The sequence below is a fragment of the Thamnophis sirtalis genome, unplaced genomic scaffold, assembly GCF_051295495.1.
Source record: "Thamnophis sirtalis isolate CommonGarterSnake01/CBP01778 unplaced genomic scaffold, rThaSir2_p1.2 scaffold_13, whole genome shotgun sequence".
In the NCBI taxonomy this organism is placed as follows: Eukaryota; Metazoa; Chordata; class Lepidosauria; order Squamata; family Natricidae; genus Thamnophis; species Thamnophis sirtalis.
The window spans coordinates 2,841,024-2,855,853 of NW_028261393.1; the positions used below are offsets into that span (position 1 = coordinate 2,841,024).

General features: G+C 49.7%; 1 protein-coding gene across 1 annotated transcript in view; it reads right to left on the reverse strand.

Moving 5' to 3' along the window:
- RYR1 (ryanodine receptor 1) overlaps nucleotides 1-14,830 on the reverse strand; it is a 159,537-nt gene that overhangs the window by 110,165 nt on the left and 34,542 nt on the right. The window contains 12 exon segments of the mRNA XM_087727948.1: nucleotides 146-320; nucleotides 423-625; nucleotides 2,301-2,448; nucleotides 3,304-3,463; nucleotides 4,800-4,883; nucleotides 6,446-6,549; nucleotides 6,817-6,921; nucleotides 8,361-8,577; nucleotides 8,811-9,003; nucleotides 11,592-11,833; nucleotides 12,943-13,076; nucleotides 14,456-14,574. Coding sequence (XP_087584074.1) covers nucleotides 146-320; nucleotides 423-625; nucleotides 2,301-2,448; nucleotides 3,304-3,463; nucleotides 4,800-4,883; nucleotides 6,446-6,549; nucleotides 6,817-6,921; nucleotides 8,361-8,577; nucleotides 8,811-9,003; nucleotides 11,592-11,833; nucleotides 12,943-13,076; nucleotides 14,456-14,574 — 1,884 coding nt within the window.

The window sequence follows — 14,830 nt, forward strand, 5'->3', positions numbered from 1 at the left end:
TGGAAAGCACTGTGAAGCAGTATATAAGTCTAAGGGCTATTGCTATTGCTAATGTGTGCCATTGTGTAGAGGGGAAAATGACCATAAAGGTTGTTCAGCCTCTGAAGGAACAAGGGCCTGAGGTTCGGGAAACACTCTTGCTTACCATTTTCGGTCTCTATTTCTTTGAAGGCTAGCTCTGACCCCGAGTCACTGATCAGCATCTCCCCGTTCAGTGTGAACATGATATGGTTATCCGTCAGGTCAATCATGCACCCGACCACGTCTCCCGGTTGCCACGGGCGACCAAAAGGCTCACTCCCTAGGTGCCAACGCTGACCCTGCGGGACGGAGACAAACGGAAGGGATGCTTTAGAGAAAGGGAACGAGAAGAAGACGAGGGGCCGGCCCAGGAGGAAGAGGAGGAAGCAGCCCAGACTCACCCGATGCCCGTTGAAGACATAGGCGAGGTCGTCGGCTCCCAGCTCCACGTCCGGCCGCACATCCGGGCGGGCCCACCCCACCCGCATCTCGCCAGTGGTGACGGCCTCAAATTCAAAGTACCACTTGCCCGACTTCACCGCGTAGAACTGCTCGGCACGGAAAATGCGGACTTTTTCCAGCCGGCCCTTGGTCAGTTCTAGAGCTGTTCAGAGACCAAGAAGACGGGGAGATGGAAGAGCAAGACAAAGGGGAGACCCTCAAGGGGGTTAGTGGTCTAGAAAGAACATCCCACCTCCACTTAAGTAAGTCCACTTGAGTTGGAAATAAGCTTGGAGGTCTTCTAGTCCAACTCCTTGCTCAAGTAGGAGACCTGTTCTGACCCCCCTCATCCCACACCAAAGCACTCCGAGAGCCAAAGATACTTTAAGGAATTTATTAAAAGACAGACAGGTCCTTGGCAGCAATCCAGCACAGACAAGCCTTGGCAGCAATCCAGCCTGCCAAGCTAGCCACAAAAGTTCTCCAACTTTTAGTCAATGCGTTGACTCCTGCAACCGTGTGTGTGCACAAGCATTCCTCTTATAGTCTTGAGAGGAGCCTAATTACCACCAGCTGAGTGCAATTATCTCCTGTGACTGCGCAACTGTTCCTGACGCCTATCAGCTCTTCGGTGCCGGGCATCCAGGAACAACGCACTGCTGGCGTCCGGCTCACTCTCCCTTGTCTCCTCCCTACTGGTCCAAGGCTCAGGTGCCTCCTGGTGGCCAACCAGCCTCTCTGCACCCTGCTCAGAGTCGGAACCCTGTCCAGGGTCCTCCACATCCTCCAGAGCCGACTCATAGGGCCTCTTGCTGTCGGAGTCTGGTGGCAGCTCCAATGGCTCCTGCTGGGCCACAACAGAGACCCTATAGCTTTTCAGACAAATGGCTGCCTAATCTCTGTTGAGTAACTCCAGTGTTGGGGCATTCACAACTTCTGGAGGCAAGTTGTTCCACTGATTCATTGTTCTCACTGTCAAGAAATTTCTCCTTAATTCCAGGTTGCGTCTCTCCTTGATGAGTTTCCACCCATTGCTTCTTGTCCTGCCCTCAGGTGCTTTGGAGAATAGCTTGACTCCCTCTTCTTTGGGGCAACCCCTGAGATATTGGAAGACTGCTCTCACCTCACTTCTAACCCTTCTTTCCATTAAAGCAGTCCTACTCAATTCCTGCAACCATATTATACGTCAGAGTAATCTGGTTTTTAACTTACTTATTTATTAAATGTTTATGCTGCTGATATAACAACTCTGGGCTGCTCTAATTAATTTTGGTTTATTTAATATTTTGGGTTTAAATGTTTTGTACCTCTGTCTTTATGAAGTTTGTAAGCTGCCCAGAGCTGGGTGGCATATAAATGTAATCAAAGAATCAGTGAATTAAACCTAAAGGCTAAAACGTATGATGAACATTTGCAGGAACTGGGCCTGGCTAGTCTAGTGAAGAGAAGGACCAGGGGAGACATGATAGCAGCGTTCCAATATTTGAGGGGCTGCCACAGAGAGGAGGGGGGTGTCAAGTTATTTTCCAAAGCACCCGAAGGCCAGACAAGGAATAATGGACGGAAACTGATCAAGGAGGGATTCAACCTGGAAAATGAGGCGGAATTTCCTGATGGTGAGAAAAATGGAACAGGTTGCCTGTGGAAGTTGTGGGAGCTTCATCACTTGAGACTTTCAAGAAGACACTGGACTGCCATCTGTCAGAAATGGTGTAGGGTCCCCTGCTTGGGCAAGGGGTTGGACTAGATGACCTACAAGATCCCTTCCAGCTCTGTTAATCTCTTAATCCGATGCCAAGGAGTAGAAACCAAAAGCCGAAGAACGGAAGGAGACTCACTGGCTTCCTGATCTGGGGGTTCAATGTTGTATCCGTAGCCAAGGAGGGTCCGCACTGCTTCCCGCAAGCTGTCTCGGTTCGTCTTCTTGGTCCTCTCATCGAGGAGGTGGTAGGGTACCAGACGGGGGTTACGCCTGTTTTTGATGTCCTACAAGCCCAAGGAGGACATACAAGTCTATGAACAGTTACTCTTTTAATTATGCTACAACCGCGGGAAACTTCAGAGTTGGTTTTCACTAGCCGTGCCAATATGATCTATCCAATGAACACGTCGGTTCACCGACAAATGCGCGATAGGCATATGCGCGCCGACAAAACCGCGACGGACGAATGAGCGCCGTCAAAATCGCTAATTGATTTTCGACAATAGCGCGACAACAAATGCGCGACGACAAAATCGCCCTAACCCTAACCCTAATTTTTTCGATTTTATTGTGCTTGTCATCGCGCTTTTGTTGTCGCGATTTTATCATTGCGAATTTGTCGGCGTGAATTTGCCGGCGCGAATTTGTCGGCGCGATTTTGATGTTGCATTTTAATCGGCAATATTTTGTCGGCACGCATATGTCTATCGCGCAATTGTCAGGTCACGGAACACGTCCTTTGAGGGACCTTCCTGCCTCGGAGTTCTGATTTCTTTGGATGTGTTCCTCGGAACGCTGAGACCCTATATGGTACGGGTCCCCCACCCCTGGGCTGCAGCCCACTATGGAGCTGCAGCCTGTTAGCAACCAGGGCGCACAAGCGGTGGGTGCACGTAATGCAGGCGCGCAAAGCTCCCCTCGCGCAAGTGGCGGCCGCTTGTGCTTGTGCGCGAAACTCCACTCTCTTTATAGAGCGCGTACCTGCCGCTCACACAATTGTAGCTGTGCACGCTCATGTTCCCCCGCGTACCACTCGCAGGGAACTATCGCCACTCTCTACCACCCCCGCCGTCGGGCTCCCAAGCTAGACAGGTTGGGGACTGCTGCCCCAGAAAATCCTTTCCTCCGTAGTCCCATACCTGCACCATGCTGTACGTCCAGCCCTGTTGGACCCGGTCCCTGGCCCAGACGTTGTGTCCGTTCTCAGCCAGCTTGTCCACCAAGGTGTTCTGGGCTGGGGTGAGCTTGATGTGGTTGAGATCCAAGGGTGCTGGCTTGTAGCCGTTGGACATCATGTACCTGCAAAGGATGGGACTCTTAAAACGCTATCGGCCCGTGATGGCGAACCTACGGCACACGTGGCGCAGAGGTGGGTTCCTACCAGTTCGCACCAGTTTGGTAGAACCGGTTCGTCAAATCTACCGAACCGGTTAGAAGAGGTTCCACCAGTGGGACCCGGAAAGCAGGCCACACCTACAGAAGAGGTTCCAAAAATTTTTGAAACCCACCACACACACACACACAGACTCACACAGAGAGAGAAAGAGAAAGAAAGGAAGAAAGAAAAAAAGAAAAAAAGAAAGAAAAAGTGAGAGTGAGATGAAAGAAAAAAAGGAAAAAGGGACAGAGAGACAAAAGGAAGGAGAGAGAGAGAGAGAGAGAGAGAGAGAGAGAGAGAGAGAAAACACATGGCTGGCAAGCCACTCCCACCAGGTCACATGGCCAGCAAGCCACTCCCACAAAGGAGGCCACACCCACAGAGTAGGTAGAGTAGTGGTAGAACCGGTTCTTCTAATCTACCGAACCGGTTAGAAGAGGTTCCACCAGAAAGCAGGCCACACCTACAGAAGAGGTTCCAAAATTTTTTGAAACCCACCACTGACACACACACACACACACACAGAGAGAGAAAGAGAAAGAGGAAGAGAAAGGAAGAAATGAAAAAAAGAAAAAAGAAAAAGTGAGAGCGATATGAAAGACAAAAAGGAAAAAGGGACAGAGAGACAAAAGGAAGGAGAGAGAGAGAGAGAGAGAGAGAGAGAGAGAGAGAAAGAAAGAAAGAAAGAAAGAAAGAAAAGAAAGAAAGAAAGAAAGAAAGGAAACACATGGCCAACAAGCCACTTCCACAAAGGAGGCCCCACCCACAGAGTAGGTTCGAAAATTTTTTGAAACCCACCACTGACACACACATACACACACACACACAGAGAGAGAAAGAAAGAGAAAGAGGAAGAGAAAGGAAGAAATGAAAAAAAGAAAAAAGAAAAAGTGAGCGCGATATGAAAGACAAAAAGGAAAAAGGGACAGAGAGACAAAAGGAAGGAAAGAGAGAGAGAGAGAGAAAGAAAGAAAGAAAGAAAGAAAGAAAGAAAGAAAGAAAGGAAACACATGGCCAACAAGCCACTCCCACAAAGGAGGCCCCACCCACAGAGTAGGTTCGAAAAATTTTTGAAACCCACCACTAACGTGGCGGAACACTCGGGCCACCACCACAGGCGCCCTCGATATGAATGCTGTCTAGCTGGCCACGCCCAGGCCACGCAGAGGTCAAACACAACCCTGACGCGGCCTTTAATGAAATCGAGTTTGACACCCCTGCTCTACACACTCAACACACTGAAGCCAAACCGGTTACGTTTTAGGCAGCTTGGTTTTCTTGAGGTTCTCTTCGGCTTTCTCATCCGCCATCCCCACATGGCAGCCCAGAGCTAGCAAGGTCCTAGAAAGGAAGAGACCAGATGTTAATCATTTGAAGTGCGTGGGGGGGGGAGAGAGCTAAGCCACACTCCTCATTCGGGTAGCAAAGATTGCGCAAGACGCTTCAAGCCCCAAGGACACCCCACCACATCTGTGCTGCGTTGAGAAACTAAATGGTTACCCAACGGATTGAAACACTACATTTGCAGCTTACGGGGAAACTTCCTAACGGTGAGGGCAATTAACCAGTGGAACGACTTGCCACCAGAAGTTGTAGGTGCTTCATCACTGGAGGTTTTTTAACAGGACAGTCACTTGTCTGAAATGGTGTAGGGTCTCCTGCTTGAGCAGGGGGTTGGACTAGAAGACCTCCAAGGTCCCTTCCAGCTCTATACTGATTGATTGAGCTTCCCACACTGGACCAACAGTTAAGGAGCAAACTGCACCCCAATCAAGGAACTACCAACCCAGACAAGTAAGCTTATAGTAAACAGTGGGTTAACCAAGAAATCTCCGAGAACATTCCCACCAACACTGACTGCACAAATATATAAACAAACCCCACTCCCTTTTAGCCCTGATGATGTTACCTAGTTGGGTTATGAAATGTCTGCAGGGAAACAACCAAGCTCAGAGAGCACCAAGGACCCCACAGTCCTCTTCTTCCTCCTCCTCTTCCTCCCCTTCATCATTCTCCTCCTCCCCTCCTCTTCCCCACAACCCCCCTCTCTTCTAGCACTGATGATGTTACCTAGTTGGGTCATGAAACGTCTGCAAGAAAACCACCAAGCTCAGAGAGCATCAAGGACCCCATAGTCCTCTTCCTCCTCCTCCTCTTCCTCCCCTTCATCATTCTCCTCCTCCCCTCTTCTTCCCCACAACCCCCCTCTCTTCTAACACTGATGGTGTTACCTAGTTGGGTTATGAAACGTCTGCAAGAAAACCACCAAGCTCAGAGATCATCAAAGACCTCAGAGCCCTCTTCTTCTTCCTCCTCCTCTTCCTCCCCTTCATCATTCTCCTCCTCCCCTCCTCTTCCCCACAATCCCCCCTCTTCTAGCCCTGATGGTGTTACCTACATGAAACATCTGCAAGAAAACCACCAAGCTCAGAGAGCATCAAGGACTCTGCAGTCCTCTCTTCCTCCTCTTCTTCCTCCCCTTCATCATTCTCCTCCTCCCCTCTTCTTCCCCACAACCCCCCCTCTCTTCTAGCACTGTTGATGTTACCTAGTTGGGTCATGAAACATCTGCAAGAAAACCACCAAGCTCAGAGAGCATCAAAGACCCCACAGTCCTCCTCTTCTTCCTCCTCCTCTCCAGAAACCCCACTCCCTTTTAGCCCTAGATGGGTTATGAAATGTCTGCAGGGAAACAACCAAGCTCAGAGAGCATCAAGGACCATGCTTCCTTCATGCTTCCAAATTCCTCGTCCGTCACTGCTAAGCAACCTTTATCTAAATGTCCACACGATCTCCATCACGGGCTATAAGCCAAAGATCTGGGCTACAGAAGTGTGAGTAGATCCTGACCCATTTCAAAGGATCTCCCAGGGATTCCCGCCCTCCCCATCCCCATCACTCACTTGAGGGTCTCCCCGGACATCTGAAGGTTATAATTGCGCTCCGGCTCGGGAAGGCTGTGGAAATCCAACAAACAAGGATGCAGGTGTTTGTTGTCATCACGGACCTGAGATTTAAACAATGGTGGATCAGGGAAATCCTTGTCACAATTTCATCGGGAGGCGAAAAGGGATCTGGCGTCACCCGGGCTACCATCCCTATTCCGCCAACGACAGGGATGACAAATCTGGCATCCCTCGTGCGACGGCGTAGCTAGGAGCCCGTTGCCGTTGTGGCTTGTCAAGGACACCGAAGGCGACACGCTCCTTCTTGCTGCCCCACGTGGGAAGGCACGGCAACTTCCAATCTCTGGTTCCCGGAGAGCAGAACTCACCGGCCCGTAGATCCACCCCTGCTCGATGCGAGTGAGGGCCCACAGTTCGTGGATATTCTCTGCCAATTTCTCCCGGACTTTCTCAAGGTGTGGAGGCAATACGATCTGTGGGGATTAAAAGGAAAAAAGGAAAAGAATGAGGAGGAGGCTATTAAAAGGCTGTTTTTAGTAGCATTTACATTAGACCATAATGTAAGCCACAGATGATGGTTTTACAGGCCTCGGTAGCAGATATCAGGGGTCTCCTACCTTGGCAACTTTAAGCCTGGCGGACTTCAGCTCCCAGAATTCCCCAGCCAGATTCACTTAACCAAGGACTCCCCCAGCGACAGAAATTTGGGGCTCAACTATGGTTGCAAGTCGAGGACTACCTGTGATCAAGATCTCAGCTTTTCTTAAACTAGAGTATAACCACCATTCCCCTCACCCCCCATTTCAATCATACTTGTCATATGCATATTAATTCCAGTTTGTTTGATTAGGTACGTTGATTATCAATCCATCAACCAGGAGAATGGATTTATTTCTATAGGTGTGAGAGAGAGGAAGGGAAGGAGGGAAAAAAGGAAGGAGGGAAGGAAGGAAGGAAGAAGGGAGGAAGGAAGGAAGGAAGGAAGGAAGGAAGGAAGGAAGGAAGGAAGGAAGGAAGGAAGGGAGGGATGAGGATGGGGCAGGGAGGGAGGGAGGAAAGAAGAAGGGAGGGAAAGGAGGGAGGAAGGAGGGAGGGAGGGAGGAGGGAGGGAGGAGGGAGGGAAGAAAGGAGGGAAGGATGGAGGGGGAGGGAGGGAAGGAAGGAAGGGGGGAGGGAAAGAAGGAAGGGAGGAAGGAGGGAAGGGAGGGAGGGAGGAGGGAGGAAGAAAGGAAGGAGGGAGGGTGGGGCAGGGAGGGAGGGAGGAAAGAAGAAGGGAGGGAAAGAAGGAAGGGAGGAAGAAGGGTGGGAGGGAGGGAGGGAAGGAGGAAGGAAGGAGGGAGGAAGGAAGGAAGAAGGGAGGGAGGGAGGGGGGCAGGGAGGGGAGGAAGAAAGGAAGGGAGGGAGGAAGGAAGGAGGGTGGGACAGAGAGGGAGGGAAGGAAGGAAGGAGGGAGGGAAAGAAGGGAGGGAGGGGGAGGGAGGGAAGGAAGGGGGGAGTGAGGGAAAGAAGGAAGGAAGGAAGGAGGGGAAGACTGAAGGGAGGAAGGAGGGAGCGAGGGAAGGAGAAAGGAAGGAGGGAGGAAAGAAGGAAGGAAGAAGGGAGGGAGGGAGGAAAGAAGAAGGGAGGGAAAGAAGGAAGGAAGGAGGGAGGGAGGGAAGGAAGGAGGGAGGGGGAGGGAGGGAAGGAAGGAGGGAGGGAGGAAGGAAGGTGTAGCAGGGAGGGAGGAAAGAAGAAGGGTGGGAAAGAAGGGAGGTAGGAAGGAAGGAAGGAAGGAGAGTGGGAGAATGCGAAAGTGCCCATAGGTTCTGCCAGCAGTCACACTAATGACTGTTTTCTCTCCAGGCCCTAAAATTGCCTCTTTCCACATTCTGTCCTCGGTTTCTCTGCCCCAAGGAAGCCAGGATGTCCCTACCTGGACGGTATCCACAGGGTAGGGGGTGAAGGACGTGTGGGACAAGGACTGGGTCGGCCCCAGGAGGTTCCGGATGCCGTTGATGTCGTGCTTGTACTCCTTGATGGGCTCCACGCGCAGCTTCTCCCGGGGGAGGACACCCTCGTAGCAGGGAGCGTAGCCTGGGGGCGGCAGGAATTTGAACTCTCCGTGGCGACCCCCCAGGAGGAAGCGCACTCTGGCAGGGAGGGAAAACATAGAGGCGCTTGTTCATTCATGGCGGTGGGCTAGAAGAGGCGCAGCTCTCGCCTCCCAATCAGGAGGCTGTAAGTTCGATCCTAAGTAGAGGCAGATACTTCTCTCTCTCTCACTAAATGGATCAGTCGTAAGTCGAGGGAGACCCGTAGGTCTCATTTTTCGAGGGAGATCCGTAGGTCTCATTTTTCACCCTACCGGGGCGGATAAACTTACTTGATGCCGGCCGAGAAGCTGATCACGGGGAAGAAAAGCCCGTCCAGGTTGAAGTTCTCAAACATGCCTTGCACCGGGAAGCCATTAATACGGAAAGAGATGCTGGGAACGCTCAAATCCAGGCAGCAGCTCACCACGTCGTCCGCCCCCAGCAAGTGCTGCCCGGGAGACGCCACGGCCCGAGCCACGCGGCCTGCGGTCAAGCGGAAAGGAGACAAAGAGGGAAATCACTCCCGGAAGAACCCCGTTGAAGAGCCAAAGATGAGAAAGTGAGGTGGGCTGAAGGCAGAGGTGTCAAACTCAATTTCATTGAGGGCCACATCAGGGTTGTGTTTGGCCTCGGGGAGCGGCGGGGGGGGGGGGTTATAGAGGTTTATAGAGGTTTATTTGCATTTGTAGGCCGCCCTTTTCCCTGAGGGGACTCAGGGCGGCGCACAGAAAACCAGGGAAGGGGGGATAGAACGTTGAGACAACAACACATAATAAAATAATGAGCAACATGCATACAACATTCGGGCGGGGTAGCAATCCTTATCCCCAGGCCTGACGGGCGAGCCAGTTCTTCAAGGCTGTGCGGAAGGCCTGGACGGTGGAGAGGGTACGAATCTCTACGGGGAGCTCGTTCCAAAGGGGGGGAGCAGCGGTGTGGCTAGGGTGGGCGTGGCCAGGGTCGGCGTGGCCAGTTTGACGTCCCTCATCAAAGCTCAGTTTTGGGCTGCGACAGCAGTCCTCTGGCAGCAAAAACAGAGCTCAAGGAGGCCGCGCGGAGCCCCCCGGGACTCCGTTCTCGGCTGCAATGGCCTCCTGCAGCCCTCTGTGTGCGCAGCCTCCTCCGTTTTTGCTGGCAGAGGGCTGCAGGAGCCGTCACAGCCATAAACGGAGCCCGGGTGGGCCGCATGCGGGCCTCCCGAACTCCATTTGCTCTGGCAGAGGCACAGTGGGCCTGTCCTTCGATGTTTCCAGGGCGGCCCCGCGGGCCAGATCTTAGCATCCCGTGAGCCAGATTTGGCCCGCGGGCTTTGTGTTTGACACCCCTGGCTTAAGGAATCTTGAACGCGGTTTCTGCTCAGTGAGGTCAGAGCAGGATTTGGTCAGCTGTAACGGTCAGAGAAACTGGATCTCTGCGTCCGCTTTCTTATCGTTGATATTGTTTATTTGTTAGGGTTGAGTTTTCTGGCAACCTGAAGGAGAGACGGATGTCCAGGGGGATTCTCAGTCGTCCAGCTCACGGTTGTCCCAAAGGTGTTTGTTTTTTTCTGGGTTTCCTTGAAGATGTTTTGCTTCTCATCTAAGAAGCTTCTTCGGCTCTGACGGGATGGTGGGGAAGCCCCCACCCCCATTTGCACGGCTCAGCTGAGCCTGGGGACACAGAGAAGCCTCCGAGTGGCCTCAACGACCCTCTCAAAGGATGCAAAGGACCAGCTGTCTGCAAGGAGGATAAATCCTTCCCTTCCCCACCATCCAGTCAGAGCTGAAGAAGCTTCTGGGATGAGAAGCGAAACCTCTTCAAAAGGAAAAACAAGAAAGTCCAGTTTTGCCTCTTGAAAAAGGACCTTTGGGACAAGGAGAGACGGCCACAATAGGAGCATCTGAGGAGGACATGTCCACAAATGTGTCCTCCATCTGGACTTTCTTGACTATCTCAGGTGTCCTTGGGCCATTGTTTGACTGACTGACTTCCTTTCTTTCTCTTTCTTTCTTTCTTTCTTTCCTTTCTTTCTCTTTCTTCCTTCCTTCCTTCCTTCCTTCCTTCCTTCCTTTTCTTTCTTTCTTCTTTCTTTCTTCTTTCTTTCTTTCTTTCTTTCTTCTTTCTTTCTTCTTTCTTTCTTTCTTTCTTTCTTTCCTTTCTTTCTTTTTCTTTCTTTCTTTCTTCTTACTTTCTTTCTTTCTTCTTTCTTTCTTTTTCTTTCTTTCCTATCTTTCTTTGTCTTTCTTTCCTTCCTTTTGTTTGTTCCTTTCCTTTCTTTCTATTTCTTTCTTTCTATTTCTTTCTTTCTATTTCTTTCTTTCTCTTTCTTTCTTTCTTTTCTTTCTTTCCTTCCTTCCTTTCCTTCCTTTCTTTCTTTCTTTTCCTTTCCTTTTCTTTTTTCTTTCTTTCCTTTTCGTTTTTTCTTTCTTTCTTTCTTTCTTTCTGTCTTTCATTTTCTTTCCTTTTTCCTTCCTTTTTTCTTTCTTTCTTTCCTTCCTTTTCTTTCTTTCTTTCTGTCTGTCTTTCTGTCTTTCTTTTTCTTTCCTTTTTTCTTTCCTTTTTTCTTTCTTCCTCTTTCCTTCCTTCCTTTTCTTTCTTTCTTTTTCTTTTTCTTTCTTTCTCTTTCTTTCATTCATTTTCTTTCTCTTTGTTTCTCTTTTTTCTTTTTTTCTCCTTTTCTTTCTTTCCTTTTCTTTCTCTTTGTTTCTTTTGTTTCTTTCTTTCCTTTTCTTTCTTTCTTTCTTTCTGTTTCTTTCTTTCTTTCTCTTTCTTTCCTTTTGTTTCTTTCTTTCCTTCCTTTTCTTTCTCTTTCTTTCTCTTTTTTCTTTTGTTTCTTTCTTTCCTTTTCTTTCTTTCTTTCTTTCTGTTTCTTTCTTTCTTTCTTTCTCTTTTTTCTTTTGTTTCTTTCTTTCCTTTCCTTCCTTCCTTCCTTCTTTCCTTCCTTTTCTTTCTTTACCCTTCCCTTTCCTTCCTTGCAAAGGACTGAAACCCCAGATTAAAGTTGTGCCTTTTTTTCCCGCGTCTCTCCTCGAGGTTTTTAAATGCTGGGCCCACCCATTTGCCCCATCAGCCGCGGATGCTACAAAACTCACCTGACCACAGGTGGAGACCATCAAAGCCGAAAGAGTAGAGGTCATCCCCAACGCCATTGCCGCCCCAGCCTTCTCCACCCCCTGGGTAGGGGCTGTAGCCTTCCGCCATGGCCCAGCCGACTCGCATATGCGTGGCCTGGGCGGTCACAAAAGGCTCCACCGAGTCCACAATCATCTCGTAATACCACTTCTTGTACTGGGTGGATCCTTCGTGGGTGCCCAGGAAGATGTTGGGGCGCATGCTGCGAAGGGAAGGGAAGACAGGGGAAAGAAAGGATCAGCACGGGAAACCGAGGACACAGGGAAGAAGAATCCTAGCCTTGGACGGTCTCCAAAAAGCTACGCAGACATTTATAAATACATCCTCAGGGTCACCTGAGTGATGCTCCTGGTTCCTGTAGCCCACTCAGGTGGCACTACCCAGGTGATCCTCAGTGTCAGGGTTCCAAATAGCATCCAAAACTCAACCAGAGTCCAAGGCAAAGCATTGCTCAAAGTTCCAATTTATGGTGAGAGCCATGTTGGCACATCTGGGAAAACCCGAATCTGAAGGCTTCCCGGTTTCCCCCACCCAGTTGAAAGTTCAAGATCTTGTCCCCACACCCACAAGTCCATCCCATGGTCCAATCTCCCACTGCCACGCTGGCAGCTTCCACCCATCCATTTCCGGTTAGGTGCAGAGGTGCAGAGACAAAGGATGACCTTGGTTTTCTAGAAAGAATGTTGTTATGGCTACATAGCATCTAACCCCGTACAATCCCCAACTCCCATTTTCCCACCATAGAAAACGCATAGTAGAGAGAGAAAAAAATAGAAAGTGTGGCAGGCCAAAGATCCAAAAGCAAATATGGCTGCAGGGCTGACCCAGAGGACACAGATAAACCTCCAAATGGCCTCAATGACACTCTAAAAGGCTGCAAATGACCAGCTGTCTGCAAGGAATATAAATCCTTCCGTTCCCCCACCATCCAGTCAGAGCTGAAGAAGCTGCTTGGATGAGAAGCGAAACGTCTTCAAAAGAAAACAGAAAGTCCAGCTGCCTCCTGAAAAAGCATCTTTGGGATAACCGTGACCTGGATGGCTGAGGATCTCTACAGACTGCTCCACCCTTCTGGTCTTCTGTTAGAGATCCTAGGATCTGGCTTTACTGGTTGGTCTGGGGTCTGGAGGGGTGGATGGGGGTGCCATCTGGGGGTGGTTATTCGATTACATACAAGTGTCTCCACAATTCCATTGTGTACCCCCCCCCAATCTACCCTTGATGTGTCTTTCTCCTCTTCGGCGCCCGCCCAACCCCAGGAGACACACACACACCCCTGGAGAGGGACATCAAAGAGAGCCAAGCGGCTACCTGGTGACGTAATTAATAAGCTTCGTTTGCAAGAGAAGATCTCTCCCCGGCAACAGGTTTTCGGTGATCAGGTTTTGATTGGAGCGGACAGCCACGCCATTGCAGACACACAGAGAGCAGAGAACATCCAGCACCTGCCAAGGGAAGAAGGGAAGAGTTGGGTTGGGATGGTTGCGTTGAGGTGGGTTGTGTTGGGTTGACATGAGTTGAGTTGGGTTGGGTTGGGTTAGGATGGGATGGGTTGTGTTGAGGTGGGTTGTGTTGGAATGGGTTGTGTTGTGTTGTGTTGGTTTAAGTTAGGATGAATTGAGATGGGTTGTTTTGGGGTGAGTTGGGTTGGGTTGAAATGAGTTGAGTTGGGTTAGGATGGGTTGTGTTGTGTGGAGGTGGGTTGTGTTGGAACAGGTTGGAATGAGTTGGGTTGGGATGTGATGTGATGTGTTGACGTGGGTTGTGTTGTAATGGATTGGGTTGGTTTAAGAGGATGAATTGAGATGCGTTGTTTTGGGGTGGGTTGTGTTGGGTTGAAATGAGTTGAGTTGAGTTGGGTTGGGTTGGGATGGGCTGGGATGAGTTGGGTTGGGCTGGAGTATAGTAGAGTGTTGTGACTCAGCAGAAGTTTGCTGTGAGTTGAGTCGGGATGCAGGAATAACAATGCAGCTGGGGCTCATTAGTGTGGTCTTCTGGAGATAAAAGGACTGATGGTGCCACGCCCTGGTTGCAGAAGTCAACGTTCATCGTTTGTTCGTGGTTCATCGTTCATCGGTCGTGGTTTGTTTGTGAGAGTCACTTGGATAAGTGATTTGCTTTCTGTAACCCTGATTCAAAGAGACACTTGGAGAAGTGCTTTGTTTTCTTTCTGTACACCTGGTTTGGCCGTAAGAGATCTTTGTTTTTGCATTCTGTTATCTTCTTGCCAGAGAGTTTATTTATGTTTATTTTGGGCTAGCAGCCAGGCTGAGCCGAGGACTAATAAAGTTATTTCCTTTTAAGTCTGTCTGCCTGTCATCTTTGAACGAGCGAAGAAGGGGGTTCAGAACAGTAGAGTGTAGAGTAAAGTAGAGTGTTGTGTTGTGTAGTGTAGAATCGAATAGAATCAAATTGAATCTAATAGGTTTGAAAGTTTGAAAGGGAGGTTTCTAGTCCTCACTAGACACCCCAACCCTAGTCCTTGCCTCAGGATTCCATGAACTTTGGTCATTAGGGTCCCAGAAAGGCCCTAGAGAAAAAACAGGGACCTAACTGAGGCATGAGAATGAATTTCATCCTCACGATACGCCGAGAAGCAGCTACTCCACGGAGCAGAATTTAAGGCAGGGACGAGCAGCTATGCAATATGACCCCCTGTGGACTTCAGCTCCCAAAATTCCTCACTGGCTCACGAATTCTGGGAGTTGAAGTCCTCAGGCAACAAGCTTTCACCGCCTGTATCCAACGTTGCTTGCCACAAAATCTAGGCGCCCCCCCTCCCAGAAGAAAACCACAAGAACGAGTAAAGCTCACCGCAACCCACCTTGTGGTTGCGTCCATGTTTGTCCAGGAGGGAGATGATGGACTTGATGTGGTTTTCCTGGATGATATTCAACACTTCTGGACTTTCGATGAGGACACAATACAAAACCTCCAAAATACCTGAAGAATAAGTTTAAAGAGAAAAATGAGTTTAGGGAGTCTGTTTTCACCCTTTGCCTGGTAAAAAATCCCCTGCCTTTTTCCTATTTAATTAAGATTAATTAAGTTCTTCTTCTCTTGGCAAGGAAGCGTGGCTTAAAACGGCTGCCAATGTCATATCTGATTGCACAAATAATAACAGCAGCTAGAATTGAATTTGCACAAAACTGGAAAGCAGACAAAATCCCTTCGGAAGGCGAGATAATAAAGAAGGTAT